At 32.3% G+C, this 18,149-nt stretch overlaps 1 protein-coding gene across 3 annotated transcripts in view; it reads right to left on the reverse strand.

Moving 5' to 3' along the window:
- LOC114329818 (bestrophin-2) overlaps positions 1-18,149 on the reverse strand; it is a 219,901-nt gene that overhangs the window by 53,774 nt on the left and 147,978 nt on the right. For all 3 annotated transcript variants that reach the window (XM_028279055.2, XM_028279056.2, XM_028279057.2), the window contains exons 3-4: positions 16,042-16,213; positions 170-299 (exon numbers count right to left, since the gene is read on the reverse strand). In XM_028279055.2, coding sequence (XP_028134856.1) covers positions 170-299; positions 16,042-16,213 — 302 coding nt within the window. The remainder of the gene's footprint in view (positions 1-169; positions 300-16,041; positions 16,214-18,149) is intronic.

The following is an 18,149-nucleotide window of genomic DNA, read 5'->3' on the forward strand; positions in this document are numbered from 1 at the left end:
GTATTACCTACCTATAATAATATAATTTCACTTTCTGCTCAATAATTATAACTTACTACTTGTATTAAAAGGCAGAAAACATTCATATACTGACTTACGCCAGTACAATACTACATAAATATTGAAATAAATCATAATACATAAATAATTGGGATATGTGTTTACTGACCTGAATCTACAACGTGTTGCCAAGTTGGAAACCTCTTCTTTACCCTAAGCGATATCCTTTGTAATGTTATAACATAAGCTAAAACGGCGTACCTTACTATAGTTCTTCTCATCAGTCTTTGTCTTTCATTCTGTAACAAAAAATATTGAGAAAATATCATAATTAAATCATTCTAAATCTACAATAGGCCTTGATCCCGCGTGCCAAAAAAAGTTTATTAACAGCAAGCTGAAAATTTGTTAATAGCTTAACGGTGTCTAGTCGGACAAACGTTGATGTACGGGAACGCTGGAACAGGGGAAGTTTTAATTGTGGAACAGGTTAAAAATTTGGAACGTCAGACTACGAAAACGTCCCATGTATTTTGTCGGACAGAACTTTCAATTGATTTGTTACCCTTTCATTAAACTCTGACTCAAAAATCAGACTGCTATTTACAGAGCCGTGCGGTACATCTTTTCAATATGATGCAAGTCTTCGAAATGCTGCCCCCTAAATATTATTGAAACTTAATACTAGTATTTATTTTTATTAAATGAAATTACACAAAATGAACGAAAACTTTTATTTTAAAAACAAAACATACTTTAAATTAAATGAAATAATATGTATTAACATTAAATAACATTTATGAAAATTACAATTTTATCCTTTTGATTTTAATTTTGGCAAACTCGTCAATCAGACTGGTGTAGTCTAAAGTAGCAGCTAGTGAGGACTCTATTGAAATAAGTGCTAATTTTTTTAGTTTTGTTTGTCTTATGGAGCTTCGTAAATAGTTTTTAATCATTTTTAATTTTGAGAAACTTCTTTCCCCAAGCTACAGAGACAGAGAGTGTTAATAAAATTCTTAGGGCTGGTACTTTCTGCACCTCGCATGACAAAATTCCTCTAACCGGGTTTTAATCGGAACAGATTATACCGGCCCTTAGTGATACAACCATATTTGGGTATAAAGAAATTAGGTTATTTTGGCACAAATAGTTCAAAACCTCTAAGGTTTCATGAAGTATGGTATCATTTGGGATAAATCATGCAATAAATCTTCTAGAAAATCATTTGCCTCTATATCCGATTATTTTTTATAAAAAGTATTGAATGAATATTTTCTACTATTTTTCTAGTATTTTATCATCTTTCCCTTTTCTTATATTTCCCTCAATTTAAAAATATATAAAACTTTAAAATTTTTATTATGAGTTTCTAAAAGCGAAAATCGATCAATCAAAGAATTAAAGGCAATGTTTAAAATGTAGATGAAAAAAAGAATGTGTGTGTACTTTGTACGCACGTAAGAAGTTATACTTCTATTATATGATTTAAACGAAATTAATATACTTTTTATTTATATTTTGTTTAAATATTAAACTAATTTATACTTACTACTTCTCAAACATTTTTATTAGAACAGTGCCAAAAATTAAAATAATAAAAGAATAAAACACACACAAACACATTAAACAAGCCACAAATGATGTCTGAACATTAATTGTCGAAAATTTTTTTAACTAAATACGTATTTTCTGAAAATACAATTATATAATAAATATACTTACAATCATAAAATGTATTAAAAAAAACAAAAAAGAAAGTTTCTATTAGGACTCGAACCAGCGCTGATAAGAGCGGTTGGTATTGGAATTCATTCGCCTTCTCCGCTTAGCCACGGACACTATGTGTCATTATTTACGAAGATCGACTAACTAAACGGATTAAACTTGTGATATTTTGATATTTTAAAAATTGATCAAATTATTTTAATTTTGAATTGAAATGATTTAGAATTGAAAAAATACAACAAAACATAGAGTAAAAAAACAATATATTAGGTGAATATTGATAGAAATTTTGATGGTAATCAAATTATATAAATAAAAGTATTACATACTATGTATTTTGGCAGATCAAATAGGTAGGCTTATACCCATGATACATTAAGAGGAAACAGTAGCGATCAACAGGTAGCGAAAACGCGTTCCAAGATTGCGGCTGTAATTTTGAATATTTTTTCGAGATATTTGGCAGACGTATTCGTAATATAATAAAGAATGGCGGTACAGAGCCCAATTTGAAAAATATATTAATATGTGGAAATTACTCTGTAATTAAATACAATATTAAAAAAACGAGCCTGTACCGCCATTAAGAAGAACAAAAAAATACACTTTCTTCAAATAAACTTTTTTATCCGATGCCTAGATTTTGTGTCATTTTGGAACTACTAATGAAATAAAAAATTTTAGTAGTTCCAAAATGACACAAAATCTAGGCATCGGATTAAAAAGTTTATTTGAAGAAAGTGTATTTTTTTGTTCTTCTTAATGGCGGTACAGGCTCGTTACAGAGTAATTTCCACATATTAATATATTTTTCAAATTGGGCTCTGTACCGCCATTCTTTATTATATTACGAATACGTGTGCCAAACATCTCGAAAAAATATTCAAAATTACAGCCGCAATCTTGGAACGCGTTTTGGCTACCTGTTGATCGCTACTGTATCACCTTAACAATTATTACGTACCTGTTGCTTTTAAAAACTATTTAAAAGTCACTACAATATTATAAACTTTTTTGTTTCTGTCCTCACAACAATAAAACTAATATATTATACATTTGTTTACCTTTACCTCCAAACCACAGCTGCCATATCGGATAATTTTTGACATATCATTTGAACATCCAATCAGAACAAAGTTATAATGCGCATGCGCCGGGCTGATAGGTTTTAACATATTAAAAAATAACCCTCTATCGCCGGTAAAGAAGTATAACTTCAAAAATTTACTTTAAATTTATCTTTCTCTGTTGAGAGCTAATCCATAGATCAAATTGACGCATTTGTCTCTTGCCTCAATATTCGTTTTCAGCAGGAAATTCGGAACTTATTTACAAGATTTTCTGCAATTTCATTATCAGTAATTTTCATTTGGTCATAGCCAAATTGTCAGTAAATTTTAATTTTTCCATAGTTTCTGACATTTTTACACAATCTGACAAATTTATAGTTACATGTTGTAACATCTTCGAGACTGAATTTATATAAAATAAAATATCATGCCAAAGAACTACACCGCATATAAATTTATAATTTTTAATATTTTTTACTAATCCTCGTGCTTTGACTTTAGTTTCTGAATTATTGTTGACGTCTTCTATTATTTCGAATAAGGCATTACGTATTTCACAAAATTGAAATCTTAGAGATTTCAATGCATCTATTGGACTTAACCATCTAGTAGTACTCAACGGTTTTAGTGTTAGTTGTGAAACATGTTTTTTTCAGAACTTCCCAACGCTTTGTAAAACCAGAAAAAAAGTTTACAGTTCTTGTATAATACAAAAAAAGTTTGTTGTTTCTGTGAAAAAAAGACGCTGCGTCATTTATGACTTAGTTGGCATGTGCAGGGCACGTAAAACGCTCTCGGATATTTTTCAAATATTCTGTTTTGCACACCCTTATTCCTTTCATATTAACCCCGTTATCATAACCTTGTCCTCTGAGCCGTTTTATCAAGAACTATTTTTTCCAAATTTGTCAAAATAAGTTCTGTTAAACCTTCACCATTTAAATATTTTCGGCTGACACTTGGTCCTATATATACTTTTAATTATTGAATGGCTCAATTTGTATTTTGATTTTACTGATTATGTCGCCCCCTTGTGATGCCGCCTGATGCGACTGCCTCACCGCATCATAACACCGCACGGCCCTGGCTATTTACCACCAACATAATTCTTGTCATTTGACATCTTCGACGTGTCAGACTTATTAAAATACCCAACATATTTGTCGGACAACATTTTTTCATATAATATTATATAAAGTTTGCTATGGAATAAACTTAAAAACAACCTGCTAGTTTTCACAATCATAAACTTGTCAGGATGTTCTACAATTAAAATCACGTTCCACAATTAAATCTTCCCCTGTTCTAGTGTTCCCATACATCAAAGTTTGTCCGACTAGACACCGTTAAGCTATTAACAAATTTTCAGCTTGCTATTAGTCAACTTTTTTTGGCACTCGGGATCTAGGCCTAAAGATTGCCTGACTTAACAAACAGAAAAACATCTCACTTTTATTGTATTTTACGCTATATGGTGTACACCTGGTCTACAATCCATCAATCCTACAAAATCGTAAGGCAAAAGACAAAAATGATTCATTATATGTATACTGCCGTGTTAAGGTAAAAGACAGTAAGTGACATTTTTGTCAAAAATGAGATATTAATGTATCCTACCTAAGTAGTACCTAACTGCTCTTACTTTTAAGGGTTTGGTGCACATTTATAGTCAACTTATACCAGAACTAGCAATGGCAAAAAGCAGTAACTATCAAAGTAACTCTCAATGTGATGGTAACAGGCAGTATCCAACGTAATAACTAATTACTGCTGTTTGTCTACATAGAGATCTGGAACATAATTTTTAATGTGAATGTAAACGGCAGTAAGTATCTACTTAGTAAAGTAGATTACTGCTATTTTCCATCACATTTGTATTCAAAGCTTGTATTATATCATGACATAAGGCAGTATCTTCTCAGATACTGCTATTTGCGTAAACATCACCTGATTTAACATCCGTTAAAATAAACACATGACATCGCGCAGAAAGTGTAATTTGCAGTTCCTGACCGTACTTAGATTTGTTTAGTCTTATCATTTGTTTAGTGGCTTTTCATCTAACCTTTGCATCAATGGCAAACAAGAAGAGTAGATGCACTAAAAAAAACATATCAGTCTTGTGGCATGAAGGAGTGGCTGGAAGAAAGGCATAAGAAATTGCATCGGCCTATTGTAGAGCTTTTGAAGAAAGAGACGCCGTTAAAGTACCTATTGTATTGGACAGACAATTGCTCAGCCCAAAATAAAAATTGGTGCTTATTTACCATGTTTGTCACAATGGTAAATTCAAAAATGATTGCTACCTCTGAAATTACCCTTAAATATTTTGAGACAGGCCACACCTTCATGAGTGCGGATTCTGTTCATCACGGTGTGGAACAGAGCATGAAGATCACAAATGAAGGAAATATTTATGACTTCAACAATTTTATCAAGGCTATAGAAAAGTCAAATGAAAGAAAAATAACGTAATTTGTTTAAAAAACGAAGATGTTTAAATTGGCAATCTGGAGATTCAAAAGCCAAATAAAAAAACGGACAGACCTTTGCTTTGCGATATACATATCTGTGGTAGATAGAGTTCAGACGAGGCAGTCGATTACTTTTTTATAAAAATAATATTAACGACGAAAATTTCAATGAATATAATTTTCTTAAAACAAATTTCAAACTAGAAATTCCTAGTAAATTACGCGATAATTGTAGAGGAGTCCCTAAGCAAAAGAAACAAGGTCTAATTTCGCAACTGTGACCTCTCCTACCTGAAAACAGACGGCATTTTTGGCGTTCATTAAAAGAAGATGACATAGAAGACTTAAGTAATAAATTTCGAATAATTTTTTCAATATTATGTAATTAAAGACTTTTTTCTTTTTCTAATGTGAATTACATTTGATTTTTTATTTGATTACACTACCGCTTTATTCTGCACTTTGGTTTATTTTTAAAACCTATATTTACATAAAGCTAACAATTCTACATTTTTGAACTGCTGAATTTTCAGCCAAAAAACAAGTAACACAATTGTTTGTTTTGCCAAAAATTAAGACCTATTTCTTAACGTTTTTAAAGTTTTTCTGCTTAAAATTAAAGAAATAATAAATTGCGTGAAAGAAAAATCTTAAATTACAAATAACTCAAAACCATTATTTTGGCACTTCTGCTTTTTACCTTATCACGGCAGTATATTATACGAGTATACGGAAGAACTACTTGTGACAGTAATCATTATTCAATATGGATCAAGACCACATTTGGAGTAGTGAAACCACAAAATTTAAAAGAAGAGTATGAGATGGAGAAATTATCAGAAAGAGATACAACTTAAAGAGCCTAGAATAAGAAAGCGTGAGAGAATTATATAGAAATAGATTGGACCAAAAGTTGGAAATTAAACAATTCAATAATAGCAAAGAATATTACCATTATAAAATATGCCTTGAGGGGACAGAGACAGAAGCCATTGGATATCAAATGCAGAACCAGATGACTCCTGTATTGGTGGGATGATGAAATAGAACAAGAAATAGAAAATAAAAGAGAAATACCAAAAATATTTTAATACCGAGGATGAGACTGAAAACTGATATACAAGGAGACACAAACCAAAGTGCGAAAAATGATATGTCGTAAGAAAAATGAAGCAACAAAAAGAGTAACATGGTAAATTCTCATCTAGGATGATGTAGAAGTAGAGAAATTTGGAGAATATTAAAATTACTACGATAGGAAAAGTAAAGATATACAATATCACCAATGATACCTGGTAAATAGTATGAGTACTTCATAAGACATTTAAATGAAGACAGACCAGACTTCAAAGATAACAACAAAACCCATAATATAAATATCCTTGTCTCTCCTGTACGAATATTATCAAAATAAGTAGAAGAGATAATATGTAAATAGTTAAAAAATAACAAGGCACTTGGTCCAAAAAATATCCATGCTGAACTAAGACAATAGGGCACAATAAAATTATATGAAAGCCTAGTCCAAATTTTCCAAAGTTCCATTCTTCTTCTTCTTCTTCGACTACCCATTCACGTCCACATCTGAACATAAGCCTCTTCAAATCTTCCTTTCCATTGTTTTTTGTTGTACGCTACTTGTAGCCAATTTTTCCCGGCAGTTCGTTTCAGATCATCTGTCCATCTCATAGGAGGTCTGCCTCTGGGTCTTTTGTGTTCGTATGGTTTCCAGGTTAGAATTGTTCTGTGCCATTTGTTAAGATCGCTCCTAGCTACATATCCTATTCCCATTTCAATTTTAGTGATTTTTGTACCACATAGGTAACTTTGGTTTTCTGAAAGTTGCATTATCATTTCATTCATTTTCTGAAAGTTGTTTGAAAGTTGCATTAGAGAAGAGCAGATCCCAGAAGAAAGTAGGACATCATTCATACCTACCATATACAAGAAATGCAGAAGGGACGACAGTGACAACTATAGAGACTTCACTGTGACAAACTTATTTAGTAGAATATACGGAAAAATAATAAAGATAGAATAGAAAATGAATACAAAGATTACCTACAAATAAAAAGAAAAATGATGTTCTGATGAATAATTTTAAACATTCTAGTATGAATAATGAAAAATAAGTCAATAAAAGGAATGGCATTATCAAATGAATCAATCTAAAATATTAAGAACCAAATATTCATTAACGTACTAAATCAATGATATATGACGTAAACATTAACTAAATGATTAAGCTGATTGACACATTTTAGTATCAAAACAACTAGGAAAAGTAGTGCAATACCCTCAGCACCAAGAAGGTTATTGTTTCTAAATCGTACATCGCGAATACGTGTTCTGCATAAATAAAGAACTGGTTGCTTTGCGGCTATTGCTGATTTACTGGATCTGACTAAAAATAACTTTATAATCTCAATAATATCTGGTTAGAGTGAATGCTTGGTCGTGATTTGTAAATACAGGATGTCCCGGGACTAACGAGCAAAATGAATGAAAGGGAAAAGAAAAGTATTTTTGAAGTGTGTAAACATAAACATATTTAATTCCTAGCTGAGTGCTTTCAGCTTACAAAGCCTAGTCACATGCTTTTTCAAAGTTATATAATGCAAGTACAAATGGGGTCAGCCAACAGAGACAGCAAGCTAACATTACCAAGCATTACCAAGTATTACCAAGCTCTCACAGCCTCACAGGGGCTCAAGGAATGAAGAGAAGCAGAAAGACCACGGTGTCATTTATTTACTTGGTTTATTAGTACATTCTTTCACGGTTTTTGCTGTAAATTTTAAAGAACCGCTTGGATTGACATGAAATTTGGTATACGCATAGCTAACATGTCAAAGAAAAAAAAGTGATATGGTGCCGATGTGTGCTTTTATGTGCTTTTGCCCTGGGGGTGAATTTCACCTCATCTCGGGGGTGAAAAAATATATGTCCAAGATAAGTCCCGAAATGGATAAACTGACTAATTTTAAGCAACTTTTGTTCTATAGAGCTTTTCAACAAATCAATACTTTTCGAGTTATTTGCAAGTGAATATGTTCATTTTTCAACAAAATTACCACGTTATAGACGGTTTTTCGCAAATAACTCAAAGCGTCCGCATTTTGTCGAAAAAAATATTCCTAGCAAAACTATAGCCTAAAAAAAAGTGAAAAAACGGTGTATATATTAGGTCTCTATACCTAGCAAAAGCAGAGTTATAGCTAATGAAAAATTCAATGTGAAATATCCAAATAATGAAGCATTCTTGTGGAAAACACCTTACAACTTTTTTAAAGTGTTTAAAAATGCTTTATTTCTGTTTTTATAAAAAAAATTTCTAGCATCAAACGTAAGCAAGGTAGGCTCAAAATAAAGTTGGTCCCTTTTGTTTTGGCCAAAAGAAATCAGGTAGATCACCCCCAATTAGCAACTTAAATGAAATTAATCGTTACCGCTTCACAAGTTACTTGTGATGTGCTTATTTTTGAAAGAAACATCGATTACAAAGTGCTTATTTTTGAAAAAAGTTGGTTTTAAAGTAAAATTTATAAAAATTTTAGTTTTGAAAAAAGTGCTTTTTTTCAAAATAACTTAAAAATTGTTAGAGATACCAAAAATCTTAAGCAATAAAAAAAGTCGGATTTACTTTTCTGAATATTTTGTATTTTTTTGTTTTTCTGTAACACAAAAATTGGTTAAGATTCGGTGTTTCTAAATTTTCATACACTCGTGATAAGTGACTCGTTCAAGCCCTTTTAACTACAGCTCTTTCAAAAATAAGGATCAATACATACGAGAGTAAAAAACTTGTGAGGTGGTAGCAATTAAGTTAATTTGAAATGCTAATTAGGGGGTGATTTTCCCGATTTCTTACCAAAAAAAGGGACCAACTTTATTTTGAGCGTAACTTGTTTACTTTTGGTGCTAACAATTTAAAAAAAAAAACAAAAATAAGCATTTTTTAAACACTTTATAAAAGTTAAAATGAGTTTTCCCCAAAATAGTACTTAGTTTTTTGGTTATGGCACGTTAAAATATACGATTTGGAATTTAACGAATATGAAATTATTTTTCATTAGCTATAACTCTGCTTCTACTAGGTATAGTGACCTACTATATACACCATTTTTTTCACTATTTTACGTGCTATATTTTTGATAGGAATTTTTTTTTCGACCAAATACTTACTTTTTGAGTTATTTGCGAAAAACCGTCTGAAAACGTGGTTATTTTGTAGAAAAGTTAACATATTCACTCGCAAATAACTGGAAAAGTATTAACTTGGTGGAAAAACTTTATAGAACAAAAGTTGCTTAGAATTAGTCATTTTATCCATTTCCGGACTTATTAGACATGTACCCCTAGGGCAAAAGCATACATCGGCACAATATCACTTTTTTTCTTTGACTTGTTAGATATGTGTATTATGCCACATTTCATGTCAATCCAAGCGGTTCTTTAAAATTTAGAGGTTTTGCAATATTTTACCTTTAAAGAACGTATTATATCTGTACTTTTCCAAGCTGTGGTTTTACGTATTTGATGTTCTATTAAAATGTTTTAATCTTGCGAACCGTCTTTCACTCTCTTCATTAGGTCCTACTCTATTTATTGTCATTTAGTTTATATGATCATTCCATTCAACTCCAGTTCTTGATGTTCTCTACTTTGTGTCTGCGTCGTATATCTGTACATGTAGTACATACATATCTCCCATAGTGTCTTGCCATCAATTTTTCTACAGGTTTTCAGCTCTGCTGTTTCTAGTTTTCTTCTTGTTCTCTTTGTGCCGAGTCGTGTTTCTGGCGCGTATGCCATTAATGGTCTGATGACCGTTTTGAAAATTCTGCCTTTAATTTCTTTCTGATATTTTTCTTTTTTTACATTGTTTTATTCGTGCATCCTGCAGCTCCGTTCACTCTATTTACTTGATCTTCCATTTTTGTTTTAAGTTTTCCGTAGCTAGATCGTGTGATAATCAGATATTTAAACTCCACCATTTTTTTATTATTTGTCCTTCTATCTCCAATTTACATCTCAGGAGGTTTGCTGTTATAACTTATAACTATGCATTATGTCCTTTTTGGTGAAATTATCACGTTAAATTTTGTGGCAGTTATATTAAATAGTCCATTGAAATGTTACATTTAGTGTGCATTTCTTAGATGAGTCAATTTTATATTTTTAATGTGTAGGGGAATTCAGTAGAAGCTTAAGTTCAAGTTTTTGGGGTTGAGGCCCTTGTCCCCTGGCCGCCATCTTGGAAAAAGTGGTGCAAAGGGCTTTCGCGCTGTATCTCGTAAACTAGCTACCCTAAAGAAAATTTAATTTTACCTAAAATGAAGCAAATTAAATTTTCTACAATTTTATATATATTACTTTTTATCGTAAAGGGACCAACAAAAAAGTTATAAACAAAAATAAGAGAAAATTTTGTAAAAAATTTCCTTTTGGAGGTTATAACTTTTTTTACGTTCATTTCACCATAAAATAACATCATAGCGATTTTGTAGAGGATTTTTCAATAAACAATTTTCACTATAAAATTGTTTAATTTTATTTATTATCTAGGTTTTACAGCGCTCCAAACTTGACCAGATTCTCGAATTCTCGTAGAAAAATAATGCTTTTCTATCTATATATTAGACGACTACTACTATCATTGTTTGATTTGCGTGTATAGATATAATGCTATGTGGAAATGCGATCAATGATTGTCCCCGTTTAGGATTTTGTCCTCTTCAGGGTTTGTAGTGAATGTATAATGTTGGCAGCAAAAGCAAACAGTCCGAAAAACACACTGGGGCAAGCGCCGTATCCTGGTGTTTTTTGGATCCTGGGTTATGCCGGACGGTGGTGTCCAGAAGGCTAGAAGTCAACAGAGAAGAAAGTTTGATGGATTGTTGTTGGTTCCATAGACATTTACGTGTACTGTCCGTGCTTTGCTCCAGACCAATCTCCCTAGAAACCATTGTACAACGACAGGCGAACCTGCGTCCCTCGTCGGCGGTCAGGAGGTGGCTTTGAGCACGGCGTGGACAGTGTGCGTTCGAGTGGAGAAAATAGTTGCGGCTATTTTCTTGGGACGAACAGGTAAAATTGTGCAATGAAGTTGGGAAACCGCAAAAAACCAACTTCTCCCTGTTCGGGGTAGGGAAGAGGAGATGTTAAAGGTGGGTACGGAAGGCTAACGGGGTAGCCTCGAGGATGTTTTCGTACTCCACCGGGAGTTCGTCAATGCATGTTTGCATTAGAGCGGACGGTAAATGAATCTTTTTGCGTTTGGGCTTTCGGTGGAGTACGTGGCCGGAAGATGAACAGGAACATTTGAGAGATTCTTGTGTGTCGGAGGGGGGGCCGTTGATTACTTTGATTGTGAAGTTCCTGTTCAGAGAGTTTATTCTCTCGGTGATTTTGGGGATATATTAGACGAGCGTTATGCCAACCACGAAAATCAAATTTAAGGTGAATGATCAATTTTGGTCTATTTTTTATGTTTTCGAGGTCGCTGAATCCGAATATGAAGTTTATTTTTATCTAGGGTTGGTGGAACATGGTAAAAAAATAAATTTTATACAAAAATGCCAAAAATCAATTTTGATGATTTTTCAAATTTACCTCGCTGTATCTTTGGTCGCTGTAAATATTTCCTTTTAAAAATTTTACTGTGTCATCTTTGAAGTATGTAGATAACAATGAAATTTGTCCAAAATGTTTAAACACATTAAAAAAAGAGTTGTTAATTTATTAACATTTTGTCATCATATTTCGTTAGTTTCATGTTTACTTAAAAAAGTTGAGTGACAAACTTTTTAGTTTATAATTTTAACCAACACAACAATAAAATATAGTTCATGAAGAAGTTTTTTGGAAAATTTTAAGGCAAAATATATAATAGGAAAAAAGTTATGTTACTTCATATACAAGCGGCACACCCCAAAAAACGTTTATATCTCGAGATCCTGACCACGGTGTGGTGAATGGCTAATTTTTATCATACTTTATGATTTTGATATCAAAAATTGTTTTTTTGCTCTGCTTAAGAATTTTGTATTTTGCGGTTGCGTCATTTTTTTCTGAAGCGGCGAATTTGTCCTCAAACAACTTCTTGGGCCTTGTCTATATATGCTTAGAGTTATAAGTTTTATAGTGGGAAGAAAGGTCAAAAACAGATTAATAATAGCATAGAAATGTTAAAATCATATTAAATTGTATGAATAAAAAATATATATAGATAGAAAAGTAAGCCTAACTTTTGTTTTTATTGTATCCCTATGAGCATTCGAGAATCTGGTCAAGTTTGGAGCGCTGTAAACCTGTATAAATAAATAGAATTAAACAAATTTATAGTGGAAATTGTTCGCTGAAAAACCCTCTACAAAATTTGCTATAATGTTATTTTATTTTAAAATGAACTGAAAAAAAGTTATAACATCCAAAAGGAAACTTGTTAAAAAAAATTTACATATTTTTGCGTATATCTTTTTTGTTGGTCACTTGACGATAAAAAGTAATAGAAACAAAATTGTGGAAAATTTAATTTGCTACATTTTATGTTTGAATAGATTTTCCGTAGGGTTGGTAGTTTACGAGATATAGTGCGAAACCCCTTTGCACCCCGTTTCCAAGATGGCGACCGGGGACAAGGATGGCGACCGGGGACAAGGATGGCGACCCCAAAAACTTGAACTTAAGCTTCTACTTATCCCCCCTACACATTAAAGAAATAAAATTGACTCCTCTAAGAAATTCAAGGTACGGCCTAAAAAATGTAACATTTTAATGGACTAAAATTGGTTCAGAATACGTTGTAAATTATCTTCACTTTGAGAGATTGGTATTGCGTCATCTGCATAGCGTATTATTTTAAGTTGGACTTGTTTGTTCTTACTTATTTTAATATTTTATCCATGATCAGCTTGAACGAACATCAGAACATGTTTTATACGATTGTCATCATTGCCATCCTCAATTGGCTCTGTTAATTCCTCTTCTAGGTTTATAGTCTCGTTTTATGTATATTTTCGATCATTTTAATTACACCTAGAGCTATCTCTCTTACATAAAATACATTTATATTACCGTTCTTTAATTTTACTCTGGCAAATGCCTTCTTCAGGTAAACAAAACAAAAATATGTCGGTTTGTCGTATTTAAGTGATTTTTCGCCTCACTACAAATATAGTTTTAGATCTTCCCGTACTAAATCCTTGTTGTGCTTCTACTACTCTTATAATTTCATTCCGTTTATTTGTTATCACTTCGGTTCTCAATTTTGGTGTTGTGCGTAATAGATTAATTGCGTTTTCCATATTTAATTTCGTCCCCTTTTAAAGGGAAGTATGCATTAGGATGCTTGATCTCCATTCTTAGGAGTTCTTTAGGAGTTCGTTCGATGTTCTGTTCTCTCCTCTTATACTTCCTTTATGTTACCTCTAGAAAATACGGATCAAAAGTAATCTGCCCATGTTTTCTTGTGAATGTCACTTGTTTTTATTAATTTTCTCTTTTCTTTGGCTTCGGATCATTCTCCATATTTATTTTCTCTGTGTGTTTCGTAAAAATCGTCTTCCATCTGTTTTGATAAGCTTTCGCAGTGATAATTTTAATTTTGATATTGATTGATTTTTTGATTTAATCTGATTTTGATATTTTTTGCCACGTTTTGGGAAAGGTGGGGATAATTCATTAGAAAAATAAAATATGCTATGAAAATAGTTAACTTTTGTAGTTATTAGTTAAATTAGTTCTTCGAAGAAGAAAAAATTGTGGAAAAAGTATATAAGCAATAAAAGTGAAAGTAATTATCAAGAATATAAGGAACAGAGAATACTGGTTAAAAATAAAATTAAAGAAGCTAAGAATCGACAATGGAAAGAATTTGGAAATAAAATGGAAAGTGATAGTAAGGGGAATGCGAAGTTGCTTTATAGGACTTTAAAAAATCTAAGACAAAAGAAATCAAACGGAGTAACAGGTTTAGAGGACAAAGATGGTAACATATTATTAAAAAATGAAGAGATTACCGAAAGATGGCGAGAACATTTTATGGAGTTATTAATGGGAGACAACAACGAAATAGAGAATGACAGGGAGGAGTACAATTTAAATGAACAACAAGATGATGATGACATAACATACGAAGAATACAGGGAAGCAATTTTAAAATTAAAAAATGGCAAGGCTGCAGGACACGATAATATTAAGGCTGAGCTAATTAAATATATGGAAGGAGAAGGATTACAATTACTATGGAAGATCATAAAGAGCTGTTGGCGTACCGGATGCATACCTAGAGATTGGACGCTTGCAACTATTCTACCATTACACAAAAAAGGCGATAAACATAAGTGTTCTAACTATAGAGGAATATCATTGTTGGTAGTTGCTAGTAAAATCTACGAAATAATACTAGAGAAAAAGCTGCGAGAAAATATCGAGGCCACACTGGATGACAGCCAATGCGGCTTTAGGCCAGGGCGAGGTACAACCGATCTCATATTCACGGTGAGACAGTTATCAGAAAAAGCCCTAGAGCATAACAGTAAGTTGTATCTCTGTTTTGTGGACTTGGAAAAAGCATTTGATCGGGCGCCACGTAACAAGATCTGGGAAATATTAAACCGTAGAAATGTGAAACCGAAGTTAATCCAAGCAATAAAGAGTATATATAAATGTACACGTAATAATGTAAGAACGAACAATTGCTCATCTCTTGAATTCTACACAAGGACAGGTGTAAGACAAGGTGGTGTTCTGAGTCCTTTGTTATTTATCACTCTAATGGACGAAATTGTAAAAGAATGCAGGGGTAAGGTAAAAAGAACTAGGGTTGGGGTGTATAAACTTCAACAAGTATGCGTGTCAGAGTTGATATATGCCGATGACCTGGTAATTGTGGCAAAATCAGAAAAAGGACTTGCAAGTAAATGTGAATGTTTGAAATGAAGCCTTTAAGAAATTTGGGATGAGAATAAATATTGAAAAAACAGAAGCTTTAGTAATATCGAAAACACAAGAAAATATAAATGTTAAGTTGAATAATGAGACCATTACACAAGTTGAGGACTTCAAGTATCTAGGATCAACAATGAATGGGCAAGGAAATATAGAACCAGAAATAAACAGCAGGGTAATGAGTGCAACAAAATTATACTATGCACTAAATAAAAGTTTTATTAGGAAGAAAGAAGTAAGCCTGAAAACAAAAATGAAAGTATTTCAAACCGTATACGAGCCGGTGCTACTCTACGGTAGTGAAACGTGGACAGTGAACGACAACATCCGTAGTAAAATTCAAGCATGCGAATTGCGATATTTACGTGCGGTATCCAGGGTGACCAGACGTGATCGTATAAGAAATGAAGACATACGTGAAAGGTGCGGTGTTGGAAGGACCTTAGACAGACTTGAAACGAAACAGTTATCGTGGTTCGGACATATTGCGAGAATGAGTGAAGGTAGAACTGTAAAGAGGGTATGGAAAGCGGCATCTGACAACAAACGAAGAAGAGGCAGGCCAGCAAGAACGTGGAATGCAAATATTGGAAAGGCTTGCGGAAAAAGAAATATTGGGTGGAGAGAAGCAGAAAGACTAGCTACCGACCGAAAGGCATGGAGACGTCTCATTTCTCCACTTACCTCGACACCGTAAGGTACAAGAGGACGGCTTAAGTAAGTAAGTAAAGTAGTTAAATTAGTTAAATTGTAAGTTTTATTACAGTTTTTATAGATTTTTTTGCAAATTATGAATAAAACCAATACGTACTTACCGCGCCTGGAATGCCCGCATTGAGGAACAAGGCAAGAGTATCAGGCCAAGGCAGCAATTTGTACTGGTCCCACCACCTTCCTACCACTAAAGATACATAAAAACCTAACACGAAAGACATTGGTATCGTCTCACTCTGTTGACCAAAATATAGCCGAATTTTTTCGAATATCCTGAAAATAAAGAGAAAATATTTGTTACAGGTCATTTGAAAATGATTAATATGGTATATTTCACGAATTTGTCATAGTACAATAGAGGCATGTACATAATGTGAAATTATTAAGGCTATGGGTACATAATTCGCAAATACTTTACGGCTATCCCTACTTTTTCTCTCTTTACACGGCAAATTACGTGTAGTAAAATTCTCGCTGGTATGGAAACTGCAGATGTAAATATTAGGTTGACAGTGACATTGTCATTAGAAAGGTAGAGATGGCTATTTCGGTTTCGTTCAGTTTTTGAATGTTCTTGGTTCTTGGATAACCTTTACTTGTATAAATGATAGGAATATTTTTTCACTAATTATGTATTCAGTGGTTACCATTATTTATATACTACACAAATAGTCGAAAAAGAAAAAAGTTGTAAAGTTATTTTAATAATGTACTGTTACCATGGAAAGCTTAGATAAGGTTTGAACACGTAAAGAACTGCGTTGTATAAATGTAGTATTACTCAATTAATTTATAAAGACTTTATTTATTTCTTTATTTGCGCAAATTAAAATATGGGACGTTGTTACAAGCAATGTGTTACTGAAAAGCGAAGAAATAGACGGTTAGCTCAATTGAAGTAAGTACCTTTTTATAATAAATCAAATTAATTACTTTTGTATTTTTCAAATTAATTTTAAATTTATAGTGAAAATATGATCTATAAAATCTATCGGTAAATCAAGAATTTTCGCATTAAATTTTATTCTCGTTTAAAGGAATAAACTATTTGTTGGATTATTTAATTATTAGAATTGTACATGAGAAAAAACGAGTGACTCAGATTCCGAAACGACAAACGAGTTACGCGAGGATAAAAATGAACAAATGTTATTTGTTAATCTTCTTCACAATTATTAAATTTTATTTGATAAAAGAATGACCCCAAAAATTAAGAATCTTCTTCTTAGTTTGTAAATTTTTCTATGACACACATTCATAAATGCTGCCATATTGTAACAAAAAAATACCTACGCCGAAGACGTCCACCCACCAACTTCACTTAAACTGAAGCAAAATACTACTAAACAAGCACATACTTCAAAGGCGTAGTACATTCTTCTATGTGGGCTGGTAAATAGAAGCAAATACTACGGAGAAAAGCAAATGCTTTTTAAGTGTAGTTAAATCTTCAAAAATGTAGTACGTACTTGAAGCTTTAGCATTTACTACATTTTATGCCACCATGGGCACTTTATAGCTAAACTCGTACCTATTCACGGTTATCGGAACAAACTCTTGTAAAATAATACTTTTATTTGAATTTTAATGACTTGAAATACTTGGATTTTCCATAAATAATATATAAACAATAAATAACTTTTTATTAATTGTACGACTTAAATCAATTATTATTTTTCAAATACACTATCAATGTCTATCAATACTATTTAATAAACAACTCTTTGATTGATTTTATTATCATCGTAAAAGCGTTAAAAAGCAGTAGCAGAATGAACTGCTATATCAAAATAGCGGGTCGGACACATCTCTACTTGTCACTGTCTTAAGTCTTGTCATAACATTATATTCGACTGAGTGCGTTGTATGACAAAGATAGCGAATGTTCGATTTCCACGGACATGGTGTCCATTTTTTTCGAATCCTGAAAAAACTAATAAATATTTTTAAAAAGTTTAAACACAAAATGAAAGGCTAAATTATTATCGAGAGCCGAAAGTCCCTTAGAATATATAAGAAGTTTCTTTCGAATGAGATATTTGAAATTAAAAATCACACTACATTTTCTCTTAGTTTTTCACCCCTGTAACTTATTAAAATAAACATTATAGAAGTTCTCAGGGACTTTCGGCCCTCGCTAATAACGTAATCTCTCATTCTGCGTTTAAAATTTTCAAAAATACTTATTAGTTTTCTCAGGATCCGAAAA

The sequence above is a fragment of the Diabrotica virgifera genome, chromosome 3, assembly GCF_917563875.1.
Source record: "Diabrotica virgifera virgifera chromosome 3, PGI_DIABVI_V3a".
Classification (NCBI taxonomy): Eukaryota; Metazoa; Arthropoda; class Insecta; order Coleoptera; family Chrysomelidae; genus Diabrotica; species Diabrotica virgifera.